The sequence below is a fragment of the Maylandia zebra genome, linkage group LG1 (assembly GCF_041146795.1).
Source record: "Maylandia zebra isolate NMK-2024a linkage group LG1, Mzebra_GT3a, whole genome shotgun sequence".
NCBI classification, from domain to species: Eukaryota; Metazoa; Chordata; class Actinopteri; order Cichliformes; family Cichlidae; genus Maylandia; species Maylandia zebra.
In genome coordinates this window covers 11,643,196-11,662,306 of record NC_135167.1, presented here as the reverse complement: position 1 = coordinate 11,662,306, position 19,111 = coordinate 11,643,196, and the positions used below count along the sequence as shown (strand labels likewise).

The 19,111-nt window shown below is 38.9% G+C and overlaps 1 protein-coding gene across 1 annotated transcript; it reads right to left on the bottom strand.

Annotated features, from left to right (window-relative positions):
• Positions 1-1,419: 1,419 nt before the first annotated feature.
• loxl1 (lysyl oxidase-like 1) lies at positions 1,420-18,658 on the bottom strand. Its single transcript, XM_004539619.3, has 7 exons — positions 17,105-18,658; positions 12,722-12,830; positions 11,323-11,460; positions 6,877-7,033; positions 6,417-6,512; positions 5,894-6,009; positions 1,420-3,928 (listed from the first exon to the last, which is right to left on the bottom strand). Exons 1-7 carry the CDS (start codon positions 18,192-18,194, stop codon positions 3,922-3,924), a joined length of 1,713 nt encoding a protein of 570 aa, XP_004539676.2. The 5' UTR covers positions 18,195-18,658; the 3' UTR covers positions 1,420-3,921.
• Positions 18,659-19,111: the final 453 nt, after the last annotated feature.

Below are 19,111 nucleotides of genomic sequence, written 5' to 3'. Positions count from 1 at the left end.
CAGTTTATGCTCCAGTGGATGATGAGAGTCAGACCTTAAATACTGATCCGTATGCGTAGGTTTACGGTACACGTCAGCTTTTAGATGTCCCCCATTACTGATGGAAATCTCACAGTCTAAGAAGGCTACCTGCCACTTTTCATATCCTCCCTGGTGAATTTGATGTGTTGGTCCACCGAGTTAATGTGATCCGTGAAATGTGGTACATCCTGAGATTTGATTTTCACCCAGGTGTCATCCACATATCTGAATCAATGGCTTGGTGGTGTTCCAGGGTAGGATAGCAAAGCTCTCTTTTCCAGTTCTTCCATGTACAAATTGGCCAAGATGGGTGAAATTGGGGAGCCCATGGCACACCCATGTTTCTGCCTGTAGAACTGAGCCTTGTATGTGAAGTAGGTGGAATGAAGACACAGTTCCAAAAGCAAACACACTTGTGAAAACTCTTTGTGATCCCGTATGTGTCAGGAGTATTGGAAGAGCTGAGACACTTTTTCTCTGAACTCTGCAACTCCCTGGCTCGCAAACCCCAAAACACGCTGTCCCAAAAATTGGTCCACCCCAAGAATCCGGTCCCCCGACACAAACAGAGGAATATAGTGTTAAGTGCAAAGAGAATTCCCATGATTTATAGACTCTGGCTAAGTCGATGGCACAACACAGAAGAGCTTACTCGTCAGACCAGGACTCCGCAGTCTATTTACACTTACAGGCCAATGGCCACACTTTTAATGATGAGGATGCACACATCTTGGACAATCACACCATCTTACATCTCGCTGTGATTGCAGCCATTCCCCAACTCTCTGTGAATGTTACTCATGACCATTGATCAATTGTCATTGATCAGTGTTTGTTGATCAATTTGCATATTATTGATCAAGAAACTGACTTCACAGTCCGTTGTTCGTCAGTGTACTAGTTTTAGTCATTATGCAAATATACTGTTTATAAGTTTGGGGAAACTGGATTCAGCTGAGACTGAAGAAGTCATTTGGATAAGTGATGAAACATTTCTTCCGCTCAAAACACTACGAGCCGACAGTTTGTTTTTTGATTACGTGACTGATTCATTTGGTGTCACCATGCAGCTGCATTCATTATTTGTTTTTTGTCAGTATCTTATATGGAGGGTGTATTTTTCTTTACTTGTAAAGGTCAGATTTGCATCCAAGCCAGAATTATGCCTGACAAAATAACATGCAGTACTTGGGAAAATGCCTTTGTGCATTAAACATATCACAGCTAATCTCTTACGAAGGAGGTGAATTCAGTAGCTTGTTACACTTGTCATAGAGCATTTCCCTTAGATCAGGTGACACATGCTACATGTGAGCTCACATGCAAACCTGCTGCATGAAGCACAGTCAACTATTGCTGTAAGAGCAGTGCATATAATCAACCTTATGTGCACACAGCAAACATGTAAATGTTTTTATTATACAAGACATTTTTGACAGGTGTTCACTGTTAGAAAAATACGGCACAGCCTCAAAACAGGTTAAAAATGCTGCCTGTTAACCTACAGATAAGCTACTGCTCCACCGAAAGTCAGAGTCACAAGTTGTTGGATTTTTCTTGGTAAGTGTACAGTACGATAATGATCTACAGACTGGATTAAAGAACTAAGCTTTTATAGAACAATATGAAAGACCTGCACAGAAAGGGGAAAAATTTGGATATGAAAAGCTTGAAAACACACACACAAAAAAATAACAGTAAAAATCACATTTTGGTGCTTTGTCATTTGGCCAACACTTACATAATAGAAACCAGATTCTTACCCCCCCCCCCCCAAAAAAAATATTAACTTAAATATTAAAGTAACATGTAAGATGTTCTAGTTATAAAACCCAAGTTCAGCCACTACTTATGACTGAAATACTGTGTGCAAAACCCATTTAATCTTTTTACATTATGTATTTATCTCTCTATATAAGTACTGCTATTGTTAGTGGCAGGGTCTGTAAGTCTGTGCTTAAATCCAATTATATCATTACATGCATGCACGGGCAACCATGCATGCATGTAATCCAGCATTATTGTTTGTAATTTTATCTCACTGCATATCCTCACATTTCACTCTCTCTACACTATATCTATGCTTTATTAACTTACTGCTTACAGAACATTTGCTACTGTTGCTGCTTCACAATAAAAAATGCACCTCTGGCGAAACATGGGGCAACTTCTATTGTAGTGTGCACGCGCACAAATATGCAAAAATAAGCAAGTTTTCTCTTAGGTACAATCAAGTACAATCAATCATCGAAATTGCATCAGCAAGAGAAAAAATAAATTATGTTCTTTTTGGCTTTTTTGATAGTAGATCAGTTGTAAATATTGGTTTGCCTCATCGTAGCACATGGCTGAATGTAGAAAATCTAACCATGGTTTGCTAATGGTATTATGGAAAAATGCTAGCTATTACTGACTTCAGTGAAAAAAATATGAGTTTGTTTGTCTTTATTGTAAACAAATCTAATCCTTAGATAGTATAGATAGTATACACACAGCATTTATTGTCAAATCAACCAGGACCGAGATCCAGAAGGACTAAAGCTATTTTTCTAAAGTCATAATTTGGAGTGCGTGCTCAATGACATTGCCAGTTGATTTATGGTTTTTACCTGTGTGTTGTAACAGATTGGTAGGCAGCCATTGTAAACCACTGCAGGGATATCATTTCAAAACAACAGCTCATGAGTTGGAGAGGTAGGTAGTGACAGCTTTCTGGCACTCTGCATTATCATATTAAGGCATAGCAGTAGTTTGTCTTTTTTCCAACAACATATACTAGTTGAATAATTCAGATTATCAAGAAAGGAAAAAATATAGGTATTCACTGAATTCACAATTACAGTAACAGATCAAAATGGATATAACAAAATAATATCTATTATTAAAAACATGCATCTCTGGAATATTTGTATACACATTCTTCACATGGTAATGATGACCTATGTATCATTACCTGTTGCTGTTGATTGAAGAAGAGATCACAAGATAGTGTAAGCATAGTGCTTGTGAATCTTATTTGTTATTTCTGCCAGCTGAGCTTCCTGTTACTGTTAAACTGAAATAAGAAAGGAGAAAAGAGGACATAACTGAAATATCTGAGGTTTTGGAGGAAAACTATGTCTGCTACTGACAGTCTGTCTTTTTTGCTGACTTCAAATTTGATGTTGCCAAATGAAAATATGACCTGCTGTCTTCCTCTTGCTGTTAACACAACATTAAACAGGATGTGCCCAGAGAGTCACAGGATTCCAGCCTGATCCACAGAGGCAGTGAAGAGAGAGAAAGAGAAAAAACTAACACATTATAGTTCTTCTGAGTCACTGGGCATCTCTGTCTGCCCCCACACTGCATGGATGAATGCACCTGGGAAGACTTTGTCCCCTAATTTTATTTGTTGGATTCCAGCTGAACCCTGACTTGTCTGGAACACTCATTTCAGCATTGGGAAACCATTTCATGCTTTTTATAATTCAAACAAAGCCACTCTGCGGGGGTGGCACAGCATAGATGTTTGTGTGGATATACACAAACATAAACACCTCTTTGAAAGTCAGTCATGTGTCCTAGCATGTAACCAAGCCAGACTGGTACCGTGGCAATATGAGATATGTAAGTGGGTGGGCAATATTATAGAACAGATTACAGGGATGCGAACTGTTGGTTCATTATTGGGATACTGACATGCGATATGCATTATGCAGCAGTGCATACTTGTACTACTACCTCAGCGCAATCTGATTGCTGGTGGAACCTATGCTTTTTTTGTCTGCCTGGGATCCCAAAGCAGTGCAAAAAGCAGAGACAAACGGCAACAATGAACAAACAAGAAATGGATTCCATTCACATTTCAATGGAATAGCGATCAGGGTCACTCTAATGTGGCAGCCTTCCAGTGTCTGATCAAGACCTGTAAGACAAACATATAAGAAACAACATCTGTGTTACATTCTTGGGACGGGAAATTTGGAGATGCTCTGTCACCACCATTACTTTCCTTTTTGCTGTATCTTTCTCACACTCATTAATGCATACATATTTAGGACCTTCATGAATGATTAGTTGTGTTGACATGAGGATTTCACAGTGTTGAGACAGTTGTAAATGTACTCTACCTTTAAGTTTTGTCTGTAGTTCTTTGAGGTGATGGGAGGTTTGAAATGACTGTTGTTGTGAACTGAAGTGAATTGTTCTGAATTAGAATAATAGCTTTATGAAAGGGGATATGTGTCAGCTATCCAGCTAGCTTAATAAAGTAAATGCTATTTGAAAAGATTTTTAAGGTATAAACTCTGTGCAACAAATTAAGATTGTGAGGTTCAAACCTGCTATCACAATAATATTATCTAAATGACTGTTTTCTGTTTTCTTTCTGCCGTCTGGGGGTTGTTTGCATCTGCAGCCTGAAGTAAAATTGGCAGACAGTGTGAGTCGTGGTCAGATGCAAAACTCACAAAATGCTGATTTTCAGTTTACTTTAAACAATCTAATTTAAACCTTTTACTGCTCCGTTTATATAAACTGAATAAAAAAAACTGCATGACTTATGACTGTCTTTTGAGACAGAGACTGGTGGTCCATCATCTACTTTGGTTTGTGATAGAGTAGCTGAGGTACAATGAGGCTTTATTTCACCTACTTCTAATGTTATTCTAAAAGCTGATTAGCTTCGAGGATAAGCTTCCATGTACTCAGCCAAATACTACACTGACTTGGTCTTTTAAATGTAGCTTGTAACTTCATGTGCCCAATATAGTTGTATGTAGTCCTTGGCTGTAGAACAAGGTGTACTGCTTTTAAGTAAGCTGAAGAAGAGAAATAAGTGCCAGAGCCCTAGCATGAGGAGAGCCCTCAAAAACTGTCATTTTCAGCAAGATTTACATTTTTTGTCATCATCACAAAAACTGTAATTCAGTGGTTAAATTTAAAGTTTGACAGGCAACTTTAGCTTTACTAAGTTTCATTATGCTGCTTCAATGCTGCACAAACTACACTAGCACTTATTGAAGCTTAGTACCATTCTGCTAATAAAACATGATTAAAATGAGCACTTTAGTTTTATTACAATAACCCTTTCTTAGTGTAGTGCTACAAAATATACTTACATAAATCATGTCATTTGGATTAAAATGTAACTATAGACATCTCTTTTATGTGATCACAGATAAAGTGATGATAAAGAAAAAGATAGAAAAAGTGCAGATAAGGACACTTGATATGTTAATATCTATGACAGCAGGAGTTTTAGCACCTGACTGCAGCATACAAATCTTTTATTGGTATCAGCAGTTAAAAAAACTATTATACTATAGTTTGCTATTATATCCAGTTTTTATTAGTGTGAATATGCTTTGGCAAACATATTTTAAGGTTTTGTTTCACTGCACCAATGTAACAAAGGGAGATTCGTTGGAGCACTCAAACCTCTTTATATAAAGTCTTTTCAAGAGGATATGATAGTAATTCAGAGTGCAATGATACACTTCCTAATAGCACTATTAACAAGTTCAACACCCCTACATCTCCCTTTGAGGGAGAATATCAAAGTTTCAGAGGCTCTTAATCTTAATGGGAGAATGAGAGCATAATTCATTAAATCATCAAATATTTCAACCACGAACCCATTAAGTCCACTAAGTACTTCAAAACACTGTGCAGCTCTTCAGATAGTTGCATTGAGCCGCCACCTTATCATATGATTTAATGCAACTCAGTGGTGGGAAAGTGACACAAACCCTGATTTAAAGTTTTCACTTCAGTTTCCATTTAACAAAAGCATTTTCTTTCCAGGGAAATGTCTTTAAATTGGGAGAGCATTACAAATGCAATAACTAACCTCGCAGTGAATTAATGTCGTACATTTTGTCTTACTTACTGTGCTATCTTGCAGTTTTTCGTTGTAACAAACCGTCCTGTGTAGTGAATGTTGCACCTAACCACATTGTTGGTAAAGTCTGACTCCAGCACCAAGAACTTGGGATTAACCTGGAGCTGGAGATTAAACAAAGAGGGAAGATTACAATTTACCATAAACACAAATCATTGCAAACACTGGCTGCAAACAATGGCACTGGTATAGATGAGAATAAAATATTCTTAAATGCATTATGAATAACTCTCAACTGAATGTATAGATCTTTTTGTGTGGACATTGGAGCAATATTGATTAAATAAAATATGCATGAACAACAGACAATATGATAGATGGGAAACCAGTGGCACTGAACCATAAGGTGCTGCAACCTGAAAAACTCCAGATAACAAGAAACCTAAAAACTTCATGACCTGGATCAATTTGTTTTGGTGGCCTTGACCCTTTCTCACTCTATGAAATGTACTCCTGTGCTGCTTGCTAACTTGCCATGCCCATGGACGTCTGAGTCTCACTTGACTCTTACCTTTAGTATATAGTTTCCTGGTTGGATGTCAGTGATATCTATCCACTGGCAGTCAATATCAGCATTGTAAGTATCGTAGCAGCCTGGGCTCAGACCCTGAAGAAACAGAGGCAAAAAGAGAGGTTGTAAGGAATACTGATCTATGCCAAAAACAGCTGTAATGGTCAAAAAGTGAATACGATCGGATTATCTAATAAACATGAACAGAGCATAGAAGTTTATTGCTAATGTAACATCAACAAGCTAAATTTCATCAGGGACCATTTTTTACTAATACATCAATTGTCAGATTTATGTATTGGTGAAACACTGATATGTTTATTTCATTTTTACAAGTGGACTAGTCACAAAATGCATACCTACAGGGGATGGATATTGGCATGGTTCCTGATAACTATGATGTGAACCACCAAAGAATAATTGCCATTATATCCACTTCTGATTTTGTTTCTTGGATTACCTGAGTGTGAGCAGTGCAGGCATATCGCTTCAGGTGACCAAAGTCACACGTGGTGTCCTCCAGGCAGAAGCTAGCCTTGTGTCCCTCCGCCACTTTACGACCAGTACTGACCTCAAGTAAATCATAATGGCTGAACTCATCCATACTATGGTAATGTCTGTCAGAATGAGCAAACACACAATCAAAGTGGGCATCAGAAAGTTCAAACCAATGCTAATATTAGCAGTTATACAGTGTATCTCCATGGTAAAGTGTCATAGGAGAAATTACAATTAGTCTATTAATGCCGTTATGCTGCTATTGTACTTGCTTTGCCTTCTTTGCTTAATTTTAGGTAATTCAAATTTAAACTTCTAAGACAAAAACTGAATTGATGTACTGTCTATTCAGCCCGGTGACCTCAGCTGTTAACATTTTGTAACTGACGTTGCACCTTGACTGAACACATCATAAATCATCAAAGGGTAATGATACTAATTAATGACAACAATAAAGCATTGCTGAAGCAAGGTATTAGCACCCTAATGATGTATGAATGTTACTAATTAGCTTGTACAAATCGGCAAGATCAGAGGTGTTTGCATGTGTGTGTGGGTGTGAGTTGGTGTTTACGCTTTTTTTTTTGTTTGAGCATGGTTATTTTTAAGCGTGCATGCACATATCAATGTGTGTCATTTGTGTGTCACAGTATGAACACATTGCTATGCCTCTGTGTTCGTGTGTTTGCACAGCTTTAGCAGCTTAGGAAAGCCTGGATGCACATGACCACTGATCATCTCAACTGAACCGGAACATCAACCGAGTGGCTCTTAGTGTATGACTCTGTCAATGAGCCGGTCCATTTGAAATCATCTGCAATTTTAACTGCTATGTGGCTTGATCATCTTCCAAATGTCAAAGTGACCCAGGATGCTATTCGCTTTTTACAAGCATGCTGTGCACATAATTGTGGTGCAAGCAGGCATGTGCATATTTGCATTGAAAGGTGACAACATAATTTGATGTTGATGAGGAAACCCTACTTCTGGGTCACTATTTTGATGGATTTTTGCAAAACACTTGCAAGAACTGAGTTATTAAAACATAAAAAATAGAAATACGCATTCTTTGCCAAATTCGTTTCACTTTTTTTGGGGGGGGGGGGGGTTGCCTTTCTTTATGTTCCTACATATACAAGTTTAAAGCATTTTCTTTAACTTGAGTTTACATGGTTCTGTTTTCAAGGACAATAAATTACAAAGAAAATACCTGCACCAGCACTGGAACACAGTGATAAGTTTAAGGAGTAGTTGATGGGTTTCTTTACATGATGTTATTCGTTATACAGATACAGTGTTATAGCAGCAAGATTTATATTCTAAGCAGCTACAGTTATAAAACTATTAATTAATGTATAGATGTAGTCTAATATGGAGAATGTAGGGGGAAACTAAATTCAAATAATAAAAAAGCCTATGCCAATTTAAAAAAAAAAACAAAACAATCAATACATTATGCATTACAGGAAACACTTAAATTAGTAGTTGTAATATTTTTTTTTATATCATTGCTAAGTTCCTCCATTGCTTCGTCGTGGTGGAGACTGTAGCTATAGCGGGTGAGGTAAGCACTGGATCCGTTACTCTCAGACACTCAGACTATATAAATATTGCCCTTTTGCCTTACTTCATAGCCTGTGTTTCAACACAGCAACAGCTTTTACTGGAACAGTCATTAAAGATTGAAGGATGGCTTGGAAGGAAAAGTGGGTACTTTCCACTGATGGAGCAAGTGACCATTCAACGACTCATTTGTTCCATAGAAGAGCCAACCAATTAGGGAATGATTTCAGGTAGAAACCTGTCTGTTGTTATCTAAGGCTAAACACTGTCTTCATTCTAACTCAGGCCATAAATTACTATTTTGTCTCTTTTGGCGTACAAATATCGATGACTGTGGCTGTTTATATCCTGTTTTTTTATTGGGGGGTAAATGGGTACGCACGCAATTCGTGTGAGTGCATACATTCACATTTGTGTATAAAACAAGGAGGGAACTTGAAGGCCTGGAATGCTGAAACACAGCATTTGTTTGTGTTCCTGGAACTGGCATTCATTTCAGTGGCAGTCTTGAGATGATTATCTTCAGCAAGTGTGTGTATGTGTTTGTGAAATAGAAAGAAAGGGTGCAGGAAGCAAAGCTGGATGACGAGATGCCTGGAAGGGTCCCTCTCCTCTTTTGATTTTTGGATCCCCTTATTGACTATGTCAACTATAGGGAATGTAGTGTTGGAAGGACATATAGGGGATTTAACAAGAATAGCTTGTATTGGTAATGTACAAAACATTCCAATCCTTCTTAGTTGTGAGTCATTTTCCACTCGTCTAGCAACAAACAAGACTTTGAGGGTTCCTCAGATCAGAGCGAGGGTTATAAAACACAGGAATTACAGTAGGTTCTTTGAGAACTATTTAGCAGTGGCCTGCCATTTGCCTTCCAAAATGTGGAGGACCAGGATATGAAGACATACATCAAAGCACCTGCATAAATAGTGGCTGTAATCTTTGACCAAAAAGGTCACATAGCTTAATACAGTTGTAACATATGAGAGTGAGATAAATAGAGCACAGGCTGAAGAATTCTATTAGTAACTAGTGAAAAATGAGTCAAACAGTTTTAATGAACTTCTGATTCTTTCACCACTGGAATAAAAACATGATCTATCTGGATTTCTTTGTTCTCATTCGTGTAAAAAAAAGATACAGAATTTCAACATTTTACAACAATTGATGCTCAGAGAGAGCTCCTTTTTTCATACCTGTGTGCAAAAAATAGGAGTGGATGAAATGAAAGGCAAAACTGTCAACTGTCACTTGATTTGACAAAAATGTAGGGCAGGAAAGTTTATTGTAAGAATCTGGGCTAGAGATTTTCTTCCCCTAAAGAGGCTTCTTTGTAACCAAACACTCTGTCCCAGTAACCCATATCTGTGCTATCATACTTTAGCAGAAATTTGATCTGGTGTCATAGATTGACAGGAAAATTTGATTGATTTGTCATTCTGATCACACAGTCAGCGGAATGATTGCCTTGGCTTTCTGCCTCTTGGGAACCACTGTGTAAATGTAGACTGATGTCAAGCAGCAACAACACTGCCAATCTCCTAACGGCCAGTCAACATTCCTCTAAGATGAGAAAAGTAAGGAGAGCCTTGATCCTGTGTCAGCAAGCAGACTTGTTGAAATGGAGATTTTAAAAAAAAAAAGCCTTCATTTAATATAATATAAGAAAAGAATAATATGTCTCAAATCACCCCTTCATTACTTCTCATAAATATTTGATCTTAGTCAGCTTAATTTATATATATACACTAAATAAACTCCAGCTTGTCCAGAATGCAGCAGCCAGCTGGACATGACTTCTATTTTAGCTTCTTAGTTACTGGTTAACTTTAGACTTGATTTGAAGATTTAATTGGCAGACTTTGAGGCACATTCTAGACATTCTAGACTAGACTTGCACTAAAGTATAGTAAAGATCATCTAACACCTTTTTTGCCAGGTGGCAGCCTGGGGTCCTCAGCCAAGGCCCTGTTAGTATGTCCAGAATCTCATCTGAGAACCTAAGGAGGCTATCAGCCTTATGTTGTTAGGGGACCTAGTCTCTAGAGCAGTCTTCATGAGGCAATCAGATTAGCGAGTTCCCTAATATATCTTTTAAAGACATATTTCTATATAAGTTCTATGTACTGAGAAAGACAGTGAAAGTTCTGTTTGTCAAATTGGTCAAACCAACACAGCTGTATTCCATTATTTTTTGTGTAATGTGGCTTGGCTCTGGACTCCACAGGTTACCAACCTCAGATTACTGAAAGTGAAACAGGACTTTTTTAGTCAACCAGCTCAAGGTCTGTCCTTATTTGTGAAGTGATCATATAGGCTACAACACAGAGTTTTCATGATAGTGTGACACCCAAGACAGCTGACCTCACATCGCACTGAAAAACTGAAAAAGAATCTTTTAGGTGTCCCAGTTGGATATGCAGTCCTATATCCATTCATGTGGCCATATGGCAATAAAGCTTTTTATACTGCCATTCACACAGTAGTTAAATACTGTTGCTTATGTTTTATTCCTTAGTGCAAAAACACAGCTTGCTTGGGTGTGATGAATATTCTTGCTTTGGTGGATTCAGTGTAATTAACCATTCGTATTTGATACTTCTCCGACTCTACATTTTTAGCAACTAATCCTTGTAAGGATTTCTTATTATTCTTAATGGTATGTACCTGTCTCTCGTGCACAAAGAACAAAAAATGTTCTCTTAATTGAAGTTGAAATAATTAAAACTGACAATTTTAAGAAAACAATGAGGACATATTTTAAATATATTGTTTAAAATAAATGCATTCATTCAACTGAATCTGGAAATCTGCTGTGCACTATTGTACATTATTAAGCACTTACTGATGACAGCTGTGCCACTCCCAGGTATGACGTGGCCTGTTCGGCATGAAGTCAGCAGTTCCCTTGTTCTTCACTCGCTGTGGAAATCGTAGCAGGACCCTCACATCATAGTCAGTGGTCTCAGAGGTATAGGCAGAGCTAAATTGTGCACATATACATGAAGACAAAAATGATGAGGGGAAGTGTTGGATGCAGGCACGTCTGTTTCTCATAACTAAGACAAGGAAAAAAGAGCCCAACTGAAAATCTTCGAGGCAGGAGCATAGTTACTAAATAATTCATTCTACAGATTAAAACCATCTCTCCAAACACACTGTTTCAACATGGGCAGTGGGGGGAAAAAACGCAACCTATACACAATTAACTTTTTGTGCGAAAAAGGAGACACAACCTCGAGTTCACAATACCACTGAAAATCTAAGCCATTCATCTTGTGACTGTTGTTGACATTGGAGTGTATGGCAAATTACAACAGCCCATCTGTGGGTGATTGCTGCAGACTCAAGCAGAATATGAAAGGGCTTTGAGGGATGGCTGTGCTTGTGATGGGAAGAGAGCAAATAGAGGAGCCACAGGGACAACACACTTCCATCATTTCAATGGTGTCCTTAGTGCAGAGGCAGTCAAAGGGCCCAGGCCTGAGGCTCAGGGGATGCTTTTCACCAACACTGAGAAATGAAAGTAAGGACAGCCTCTATCCAGTCTTTTAAAGGGACCAGGATTTAGCTCATGTAAGTTGTGCTGTTAGTCAACTTTTTTCATTATTTATTTCAGAAATTATTGCACGGAATGGATATAATCCTGAAGGCTGAGTTCAAATAATGGATGGTTCACTCGCCGGTTAATGCTGCCCAAAGGTGAAGCAGCTCATAAAAACATGCTAGTCTTTCATAAAACTTTACATTTTGTTGTTAATGCATAAACCAAAGTGTGTAACCTGGACAGGACTCTAGCCTATGAAAAGTGCTACACAATTTAGTGTTCCCATTTACTGTTTTTGCAAACAGGCTCAATGCTGCCCTTAACCCCTTAATGCCCAGTGTATCATATTCGATACATACAGATTTGTTTTTGTTTTTTATACACTTCTACATAAGAGTGACACCCCCCCCCCCCCCCCCCAACCCCCCTGAAGAAACTAAATAAATTCCACAATAAAAGGGTATTGTGGAATTTATTTAGTAGAAAATGCAATACAAATTACAAACCATATATGGAAATTAAAATGTGATTCATTTAAAAAAAAAAAATCAATAAACTCGATTTTCAAAGAAATTACAATATTTGGTAATTATTTCATGGTTTGAACATTAAAAGGTTAAGCTTTTTAAAATAAGAATTTGTCACAAGCACAAAAACTAAAGAAATATACGAATAAACAAACATAGGATGTCTTTACCTGGACAGACATTTCTCCTCAGCAGCACAGCGAAGAGAGTACATGTGGGCTCTCTGAATATACGTCGAAGCCTGGACATAGTTGGGATCAGGGACCAGGTCAGGCAAACCTGAAATAACATATAGAGTTTTCAGCCTCTGTTGTCATTCACCAAGTTATCCAGTATCACACAATGGTGCTACAAAAGAAGTTCTAACATTTGGAAACAAAAAATATTTTTACACATATAATTTGAATGCTGTAGTAATGAATTCGCTGTAGTTCAAGCAGACAAATGCATTTAAAAAAATCCAAATTCCAAGTTCACCTAGTTTTCAAAGTTTTTTGTTTTTTTGTTTTTTTAAGAGAAAGGTAAATGGAGTGGTGTTGATGGAAGAGATAATGGGCAAAATTTCAGCAACATGGCCCACAGATCAAGAGTGGGTTACACTATAGACCCAGTGACCACTAATTACTGTGCATTCCAGATTATTATCATGGCTTTCTAATGAGATACTTTCGCTGTGAGGGGCCTCTTTGACAGAGGTGAATTAGGGGTCAAAGAGCACAAGAGTTACATCTGAATCCATTATCTACAAAATCCCCCAAACAAAAAAGAAGTATACAGCCTCACCCCGATTATATGTACTTATAGTGTCAGTCTTATTAAATATAAAGTATCATTTATTTAAAAGGTGGAAAAAAAATATATACCTTGCTCGCCTACTTGCTTGGCTAATATAATGTGATCTTCCAAAATACAAATTTTGACATGAACATGTCACTTCAGCTTAACCTTAAATGTAACAAACAGACAAGTCATACCTGCTGGGGACAAGGATAAATTTGGAAATGTCTGAGAGTATTACAGAAGGGCTGATTGCAATTCAGCCCAGGTTTTTCACTATTTTTGTTTCTCAAAACAAGTGACAAAGATTAAGAGATGTAGCAAAGTAAACAGTGATACATAGAGAAAGCCAGACAGAGCGAGAGAATGTAATGTATGTGCCAGGGCAAAACAACAATGATCTCACACCAACTTCTGTTTTTAAAGTGGGTCACTGACCACATCTGTTAGAAAAACTGAAAGAAAAAAAAGCAGGCCTGACTTGCCAGCAATGGTCTGTGACATGGCTTATCACCTCTCTCTGTTTGGTTCGCAAAGGCCAGGCACATTTAAATGTGAGCTTGTTCAAACAACTGAAAGTCAAACCTTCTGACCTCTAAACCTGGAAATCACCAAATCAAGTGCAATCTTTAATTCATGTTGTAGTGCGAGTGCAATGGGGGTAAAAAACAAACAAACAAACAAACAAACATATCTTTTGATTTAGGACCCACAATGATGTGTTTAGTTGTAGCATGTTGTGGAAAATACACAGAAATGTCCTGGCATCTAACATCCAGGTGAGTCTTCCCCCCCAACTTGCAAGTTTAAATAAGGACTTTCCCTTTGAGGAGGCTGTGTAAATATCCCATCTGACATCTCTCTCTGAAGAACACATACAAGACAGGGGAAGACTTCCTGCGCCAGACCATGTAAACACTGTAAACCAGTGTGAAACACAGAGGTTTTCCAACAGAACTCTCAACTCCAAATATTTTCTCCTCACCCTAGGAAGGCTTTGTTCTCTGCCCCCTAATCTTTTGAGATGTGAAAGTGGGTCTCTTTCAGAAGGATAAAGTGTATTGAGACGCCAAAGCTGATCGGCTCTCAACAGCATGTGACAAAGCCGCACATTACACTCTAAGTGGGGCACAGAGAAAAGAAACTGAATCTTGCCAAGCTTTTTATACCATCGAATATAGGATAATAAAAGACATGAGGTCTCCCTTTCTAGATACTCCCATGTTGAGCTAGAGCTGTTACTGCAAAAAGATTGGAATACTTAAAATTCAGTGTTCTCATTTGAATATGTAGAATCATAATCACAACATCTGACCCACATGGTTAACTCTAAACTCAAATATTCCTTTATTAGTTTATTTATATTTTCCACTTCTTCTTGCAATATGGCATCTATGATGCATCTTTGATGTTTATTAAACATTTTAGTTTTGGTGGTCAGTGAGCATGTTACAGATTAACTTTAGTGAGATGTTGAAATCTTTTCTTTGTATGCGAGAAAATAGTGGTGAATGTAATGAATGCAATAACTGCAGCACTGTACAAGTTACTGTATAATTATTCTCACTCCTGACTGTAGGAGGCTTTGCTGGTGAATATGAGAATATGAATATTGAGCTATAAGGGTAAAGCTGGGTTAGATTTCTTTGCCAGAAAACTTCACTGAAGATTACATAGTATTCACAAAAACACTGTAAAGGAGTAGCTTCCAAAACTAGAGGCACACAAAGCCTACACAGACAAAATCACATTTGTGGCAATATAAAGTAAATGGCCTTGGTTGATCACCTTTATTTTGCAAATACGTCTCTGTTTTAATCATAATTTGATAAACTTATTATATGCTGAGGATGGCAGAGACATGAGTTAAGCCTTTCCTCTTTCTAGGCCTGGGTTGTGGCTCATGTAAAGTGCCTCATAGCCAGTGTGGGTCAAGAAATATAACAAACTTGTTAAACTGTTCTAATTTTGCACATATGGTTCTAGGGCAACATATTGTAGTATGTCACATCCTATTGGCTGCATATTATCTGGCATTCAAGCTGGTGGTTGTGCACTACAATCACTGTTAACACCTGAGAAACAACTGCAGCTATTTGTACGTTCATGTTTTTGTTGCCAGTGATGACATTTACCATGTTGCCCACCTCCGCTTAACCTAAGACCTCTATGTGCTTGGTATTTTACCTTTGAACTGATTTTAGTAGAAATTATTTGTAATGAGAATTTTTGTTATTGCAACTGATACAGATTATACTTGGTGTGTATTCTGTGCTTCACAGTGTCTGATACAATACACAATTGAATTTAAAAATGACAGTGTAAATACACTTCTCTTCTTACATCACCTTTAACACAACTTTACTATAGATCAGAGTAGTTATTATGATACTGTACCAGTTTAATGCCTTGCCGTGACGCAGTGCAATAAAAATGTCAGCTTTTCAACAGCTCCCAGTGACTGAATCTTTATCACAATGATTACTGAGGGCACTAAGGCATCTGCACACATGTTGGCTTTTTGTGCCTTGGAAATGGCTCCCAGCTCTAGAGTATTTAATGAATGAGTCTTGTAAGGCGTACAGCACACTAGAGAGACTGCTGTGCAGTATGGCAGATTATTGAGTAAAACAAAACGATAAACCTGCATTAACAGCCTGAGAATCTCACTGGAGGCCCTCATCTCCTCCCTATTCAAACCAGACACAGCTTCTGGCATGCAGAATATAGACACACATGTTGTTTGCATTGAACTAAGTCATTTCAAAATCTACATAGTGCTGAAAATAAACTTTTACCTACTGAGAACAATACTGTAATAATTTATGAAAATGAGTGTTATTAATTGCTAATAGTTTAAAAGAAATCATAACCTATGGCAAATAAACATTTCAAAGACAGTTCACTGCATGCTTTGACCCTCCTCATACTTCCCCCGAGGACTCTTACTAAATATTTATTTGATTTCCTGTAGCTGAAGCAATGGACCCCATGTGTTACAGGGACTTTCCACACTCTCCCTTCCCCTAAGGGAGTGGTGAAGTACTGTATCACCCTCCCTTGTTTCCCCTCAACTGCCATCAAACCCAGGAGGTAGCCACCAACACCCCGTCACCAGCCCCCTCCTATGAGGTCACCACCATCATTACTAAACTCCACACGAACATGAACCAGTGTACTTTGTAGAAGCACAGCACACCCCCACACAAAACACAGGGTTTCTTGTGTCTGCTCTCTGTACATTGGCAGGCTTTGCTCGGCACCTGGTTTCAATAACCATACAAGTGGGAAAAGATGAACCTTGTGTCGACTTTTCTTTGTTTGTAAACTGAAAGATGTTGAATTTTAAACAGCTGTTTCATTCCGATTACTTCAGATTTCTGATAAACATGGAAGAAGATGACTGGAAAAACTTTACGGTGTACTTGAAAGGGTGGTGGCCTTTCTATTATTCTCGGTCTTGCATATTTTGCATTCATATCTAGAGCAACAAGAGAGATCAGATGGCCAGCTTTTCATTTTTTGCCTCACAGACTGAAATACCTTGGGTGAATGCCTAGAACTGAACATGTGCCCTGTTTGAACTGAAAATGTCAAATATAATAAGTGCTTCAAGATTTCCGTGAAAACCAAACACAATCTTGGATCTAAAGCCATTTCACTTGTGTCACAGCCTAGTTTAATATTATTAAGATGTAGCTAAATGCGCTAACCAAAGTGGTCAATGAAAGATACACTGTGTTAGTTTATCAATGCCAAAATAAACCATACTTTACCTCTCTGATTTGGTCGGTACACACTAACACCATTCGAATTAGGGTTTTCAACGGCAGAATTTAGAGAATTTCTGCCTGAGGGAACGGATTGTACGAAGGGTGGCTGGGGTCTTCCAAATGGAGGAAACTGCTCATATTGGGGGCTCCTGACTGGCGGTTGATTAGCAGGTCCTGATCTGTCTACTATCACAGGAGGGGCCTGGTTGGCATCAGGGGCAGGAATGGCAGGAGCAGATTCCTCATTGAAGAGACTGTGAGTGTATCTGTGGTCCAGACCATCAGCAAATGGCAGCTGGGGAGCACGTGCAGGCACCACAGGATTGGATGCGTAGCCATATGACTGGTAGTAATGATAGCCATCATCAGTAAAGTCAGACGGAGAGCCTGGGAGCACAGGGGCCAAACCACCTCCATATATACCTCCAGTATACCCTCGTCCAGTGCCATATCCTGTTCCACCATACGCTCCACCAATAACAGGCTGAAAGGGGGGCTCGTAGCTCCTGACTGGTACATCCCCGAAACTGGGGTCATAAGGCACTGGTTGGAAAGGAGGCTGTTGAGGCAACGGGTACTGTGGGTAGGCTGGTATGTTATATGAAGATGAAGAAAAGGAAGAGGATGATGATACTGAGGAAGAGCCTGTAGATGGCCGGAAGCGACTGCTAGAGGATCCCTGGAATTGGCTACTTCCAGTGCTACCTGTGGTTTGTCTCCAATTATCAGGCACTTGTCCAAAGCCAAAAGGATGCCTTGCCTGTCCACGGACAGTTTCAGAGGATCCTCTTGAAGGAGCCTGTCTGCGGACATTGCCTCCTTGAGGTCTGCGTGAAGAGCGTGGACGAGAATCTGCCACAACCACCCTCGGACCTCTGTCCTGGGTCCCTTCTCCAGCAGGAATGTATTCAGCTCCACTGTTCAGTAGGCTAAAAACCTGGCCATTGTTCTCCCACTGAATCACCTGCCTCCACGGGGTGGAAGAGCTGTCCTGCCCTTCACCCTGGCTCTGTCCCTGAGTCTGTGTGGCAACCTGAGCCTGCCCTGAACTCAACGGGATGAATGCCAAACATGCCACAAAAATAGAAAACATACTGGCTCCAACGACAGCACACCTCCCAGAAAACCAGACAAAAAAACAACAACCTAAAAGCAACAAAAACAAACTAACAAAAAAATACCTTCCAAGTCCACCAGAAAATCAAACTTAAACCACCTGCAGTTCTGTCAATAAAACATGTGTTTCCTCTTCCCGTAGGTAGCGCTTTGGTGCAAGTGTTGAGAAAGATGCAGAGTTGAAAGGCCTGTGGTTGAGTGCATCTGCGGTTCTTCACTGCCAGTAGCAGAGGAGGTTGAATGTGCATTCAGGAGCAATGACACCCAGGAGAGTGAAAATGGGGTTCAGCAGACCCACTATTGGTGTTACCCTCTGCTAGTGCTATGAGAATATGCCCTGACTTCTCGTGTGTCTTCTAGTTCGCCTGTCAGTAGACTGAGCATTGCTCTCTGCCTTCAAAAAAGAAAAGCCTGTGCACTGCACGACTGCAAGCTTCTATTTGCCTGATTGCTTACAACGGGTTGTGAAAAAAAACCTCAAACTTTTTTTTTCTTTTTTTTAAGGGGAGGTCCTGCATGGCCCTAGTGCTAGTGATATTCCTTACATGAGCTCCCCCAGAGTCAATATTATTATCTTCAAAGGAATTCAGACATAGTAAAACATCTTTCTTTTATCCTTGCGTGAATTCTTATAAGCCGATATAGACAGTGTGACCTTGACTACTCCAGAGGCTTGTTAAATTGACACTCTTTTTTTAAAACTTTTGAAATTACAGCACCCTTGTGCAGATGGTTAATTACCTAATTGGTTACAGGAGTTGTCACAAAACCACTGATGCAAGCCACACAATAAATATCCTCTGGTAGCATAAAGCACTTCTTAACTTTGAAAGGCATTTTGAGTGGACTTTGCAGAGTGAACACAGAGTGAATATAAATGGGATATGCTCAATG

Excerpts from the sequence above, each read along its gene's own strand:
- loxl1 (XM_004539619.3), bottom strand. The coding sequence starts at position 18,194 with ATGTTTTCTATTTTTGTGGCATGTTTGGCATTCATCCCGTTGAGTTCA. Across the intron at positions 6,513-6,876 it reads CCTGCACTGCTCACACTCAG|GGTCTGAGCCCAGGCTGCTA; the intron begins GTAATCCAAGAA and ends CTGTTTCTTCAG. Across the intron at positions 6,010-6,416 it reads CAGGAAACTATATACTAAAG|CTCCAGGTTAATCCCAAGTT; the intron begins GTAAGAGTCAAG and ends TTTAATCTCCAG.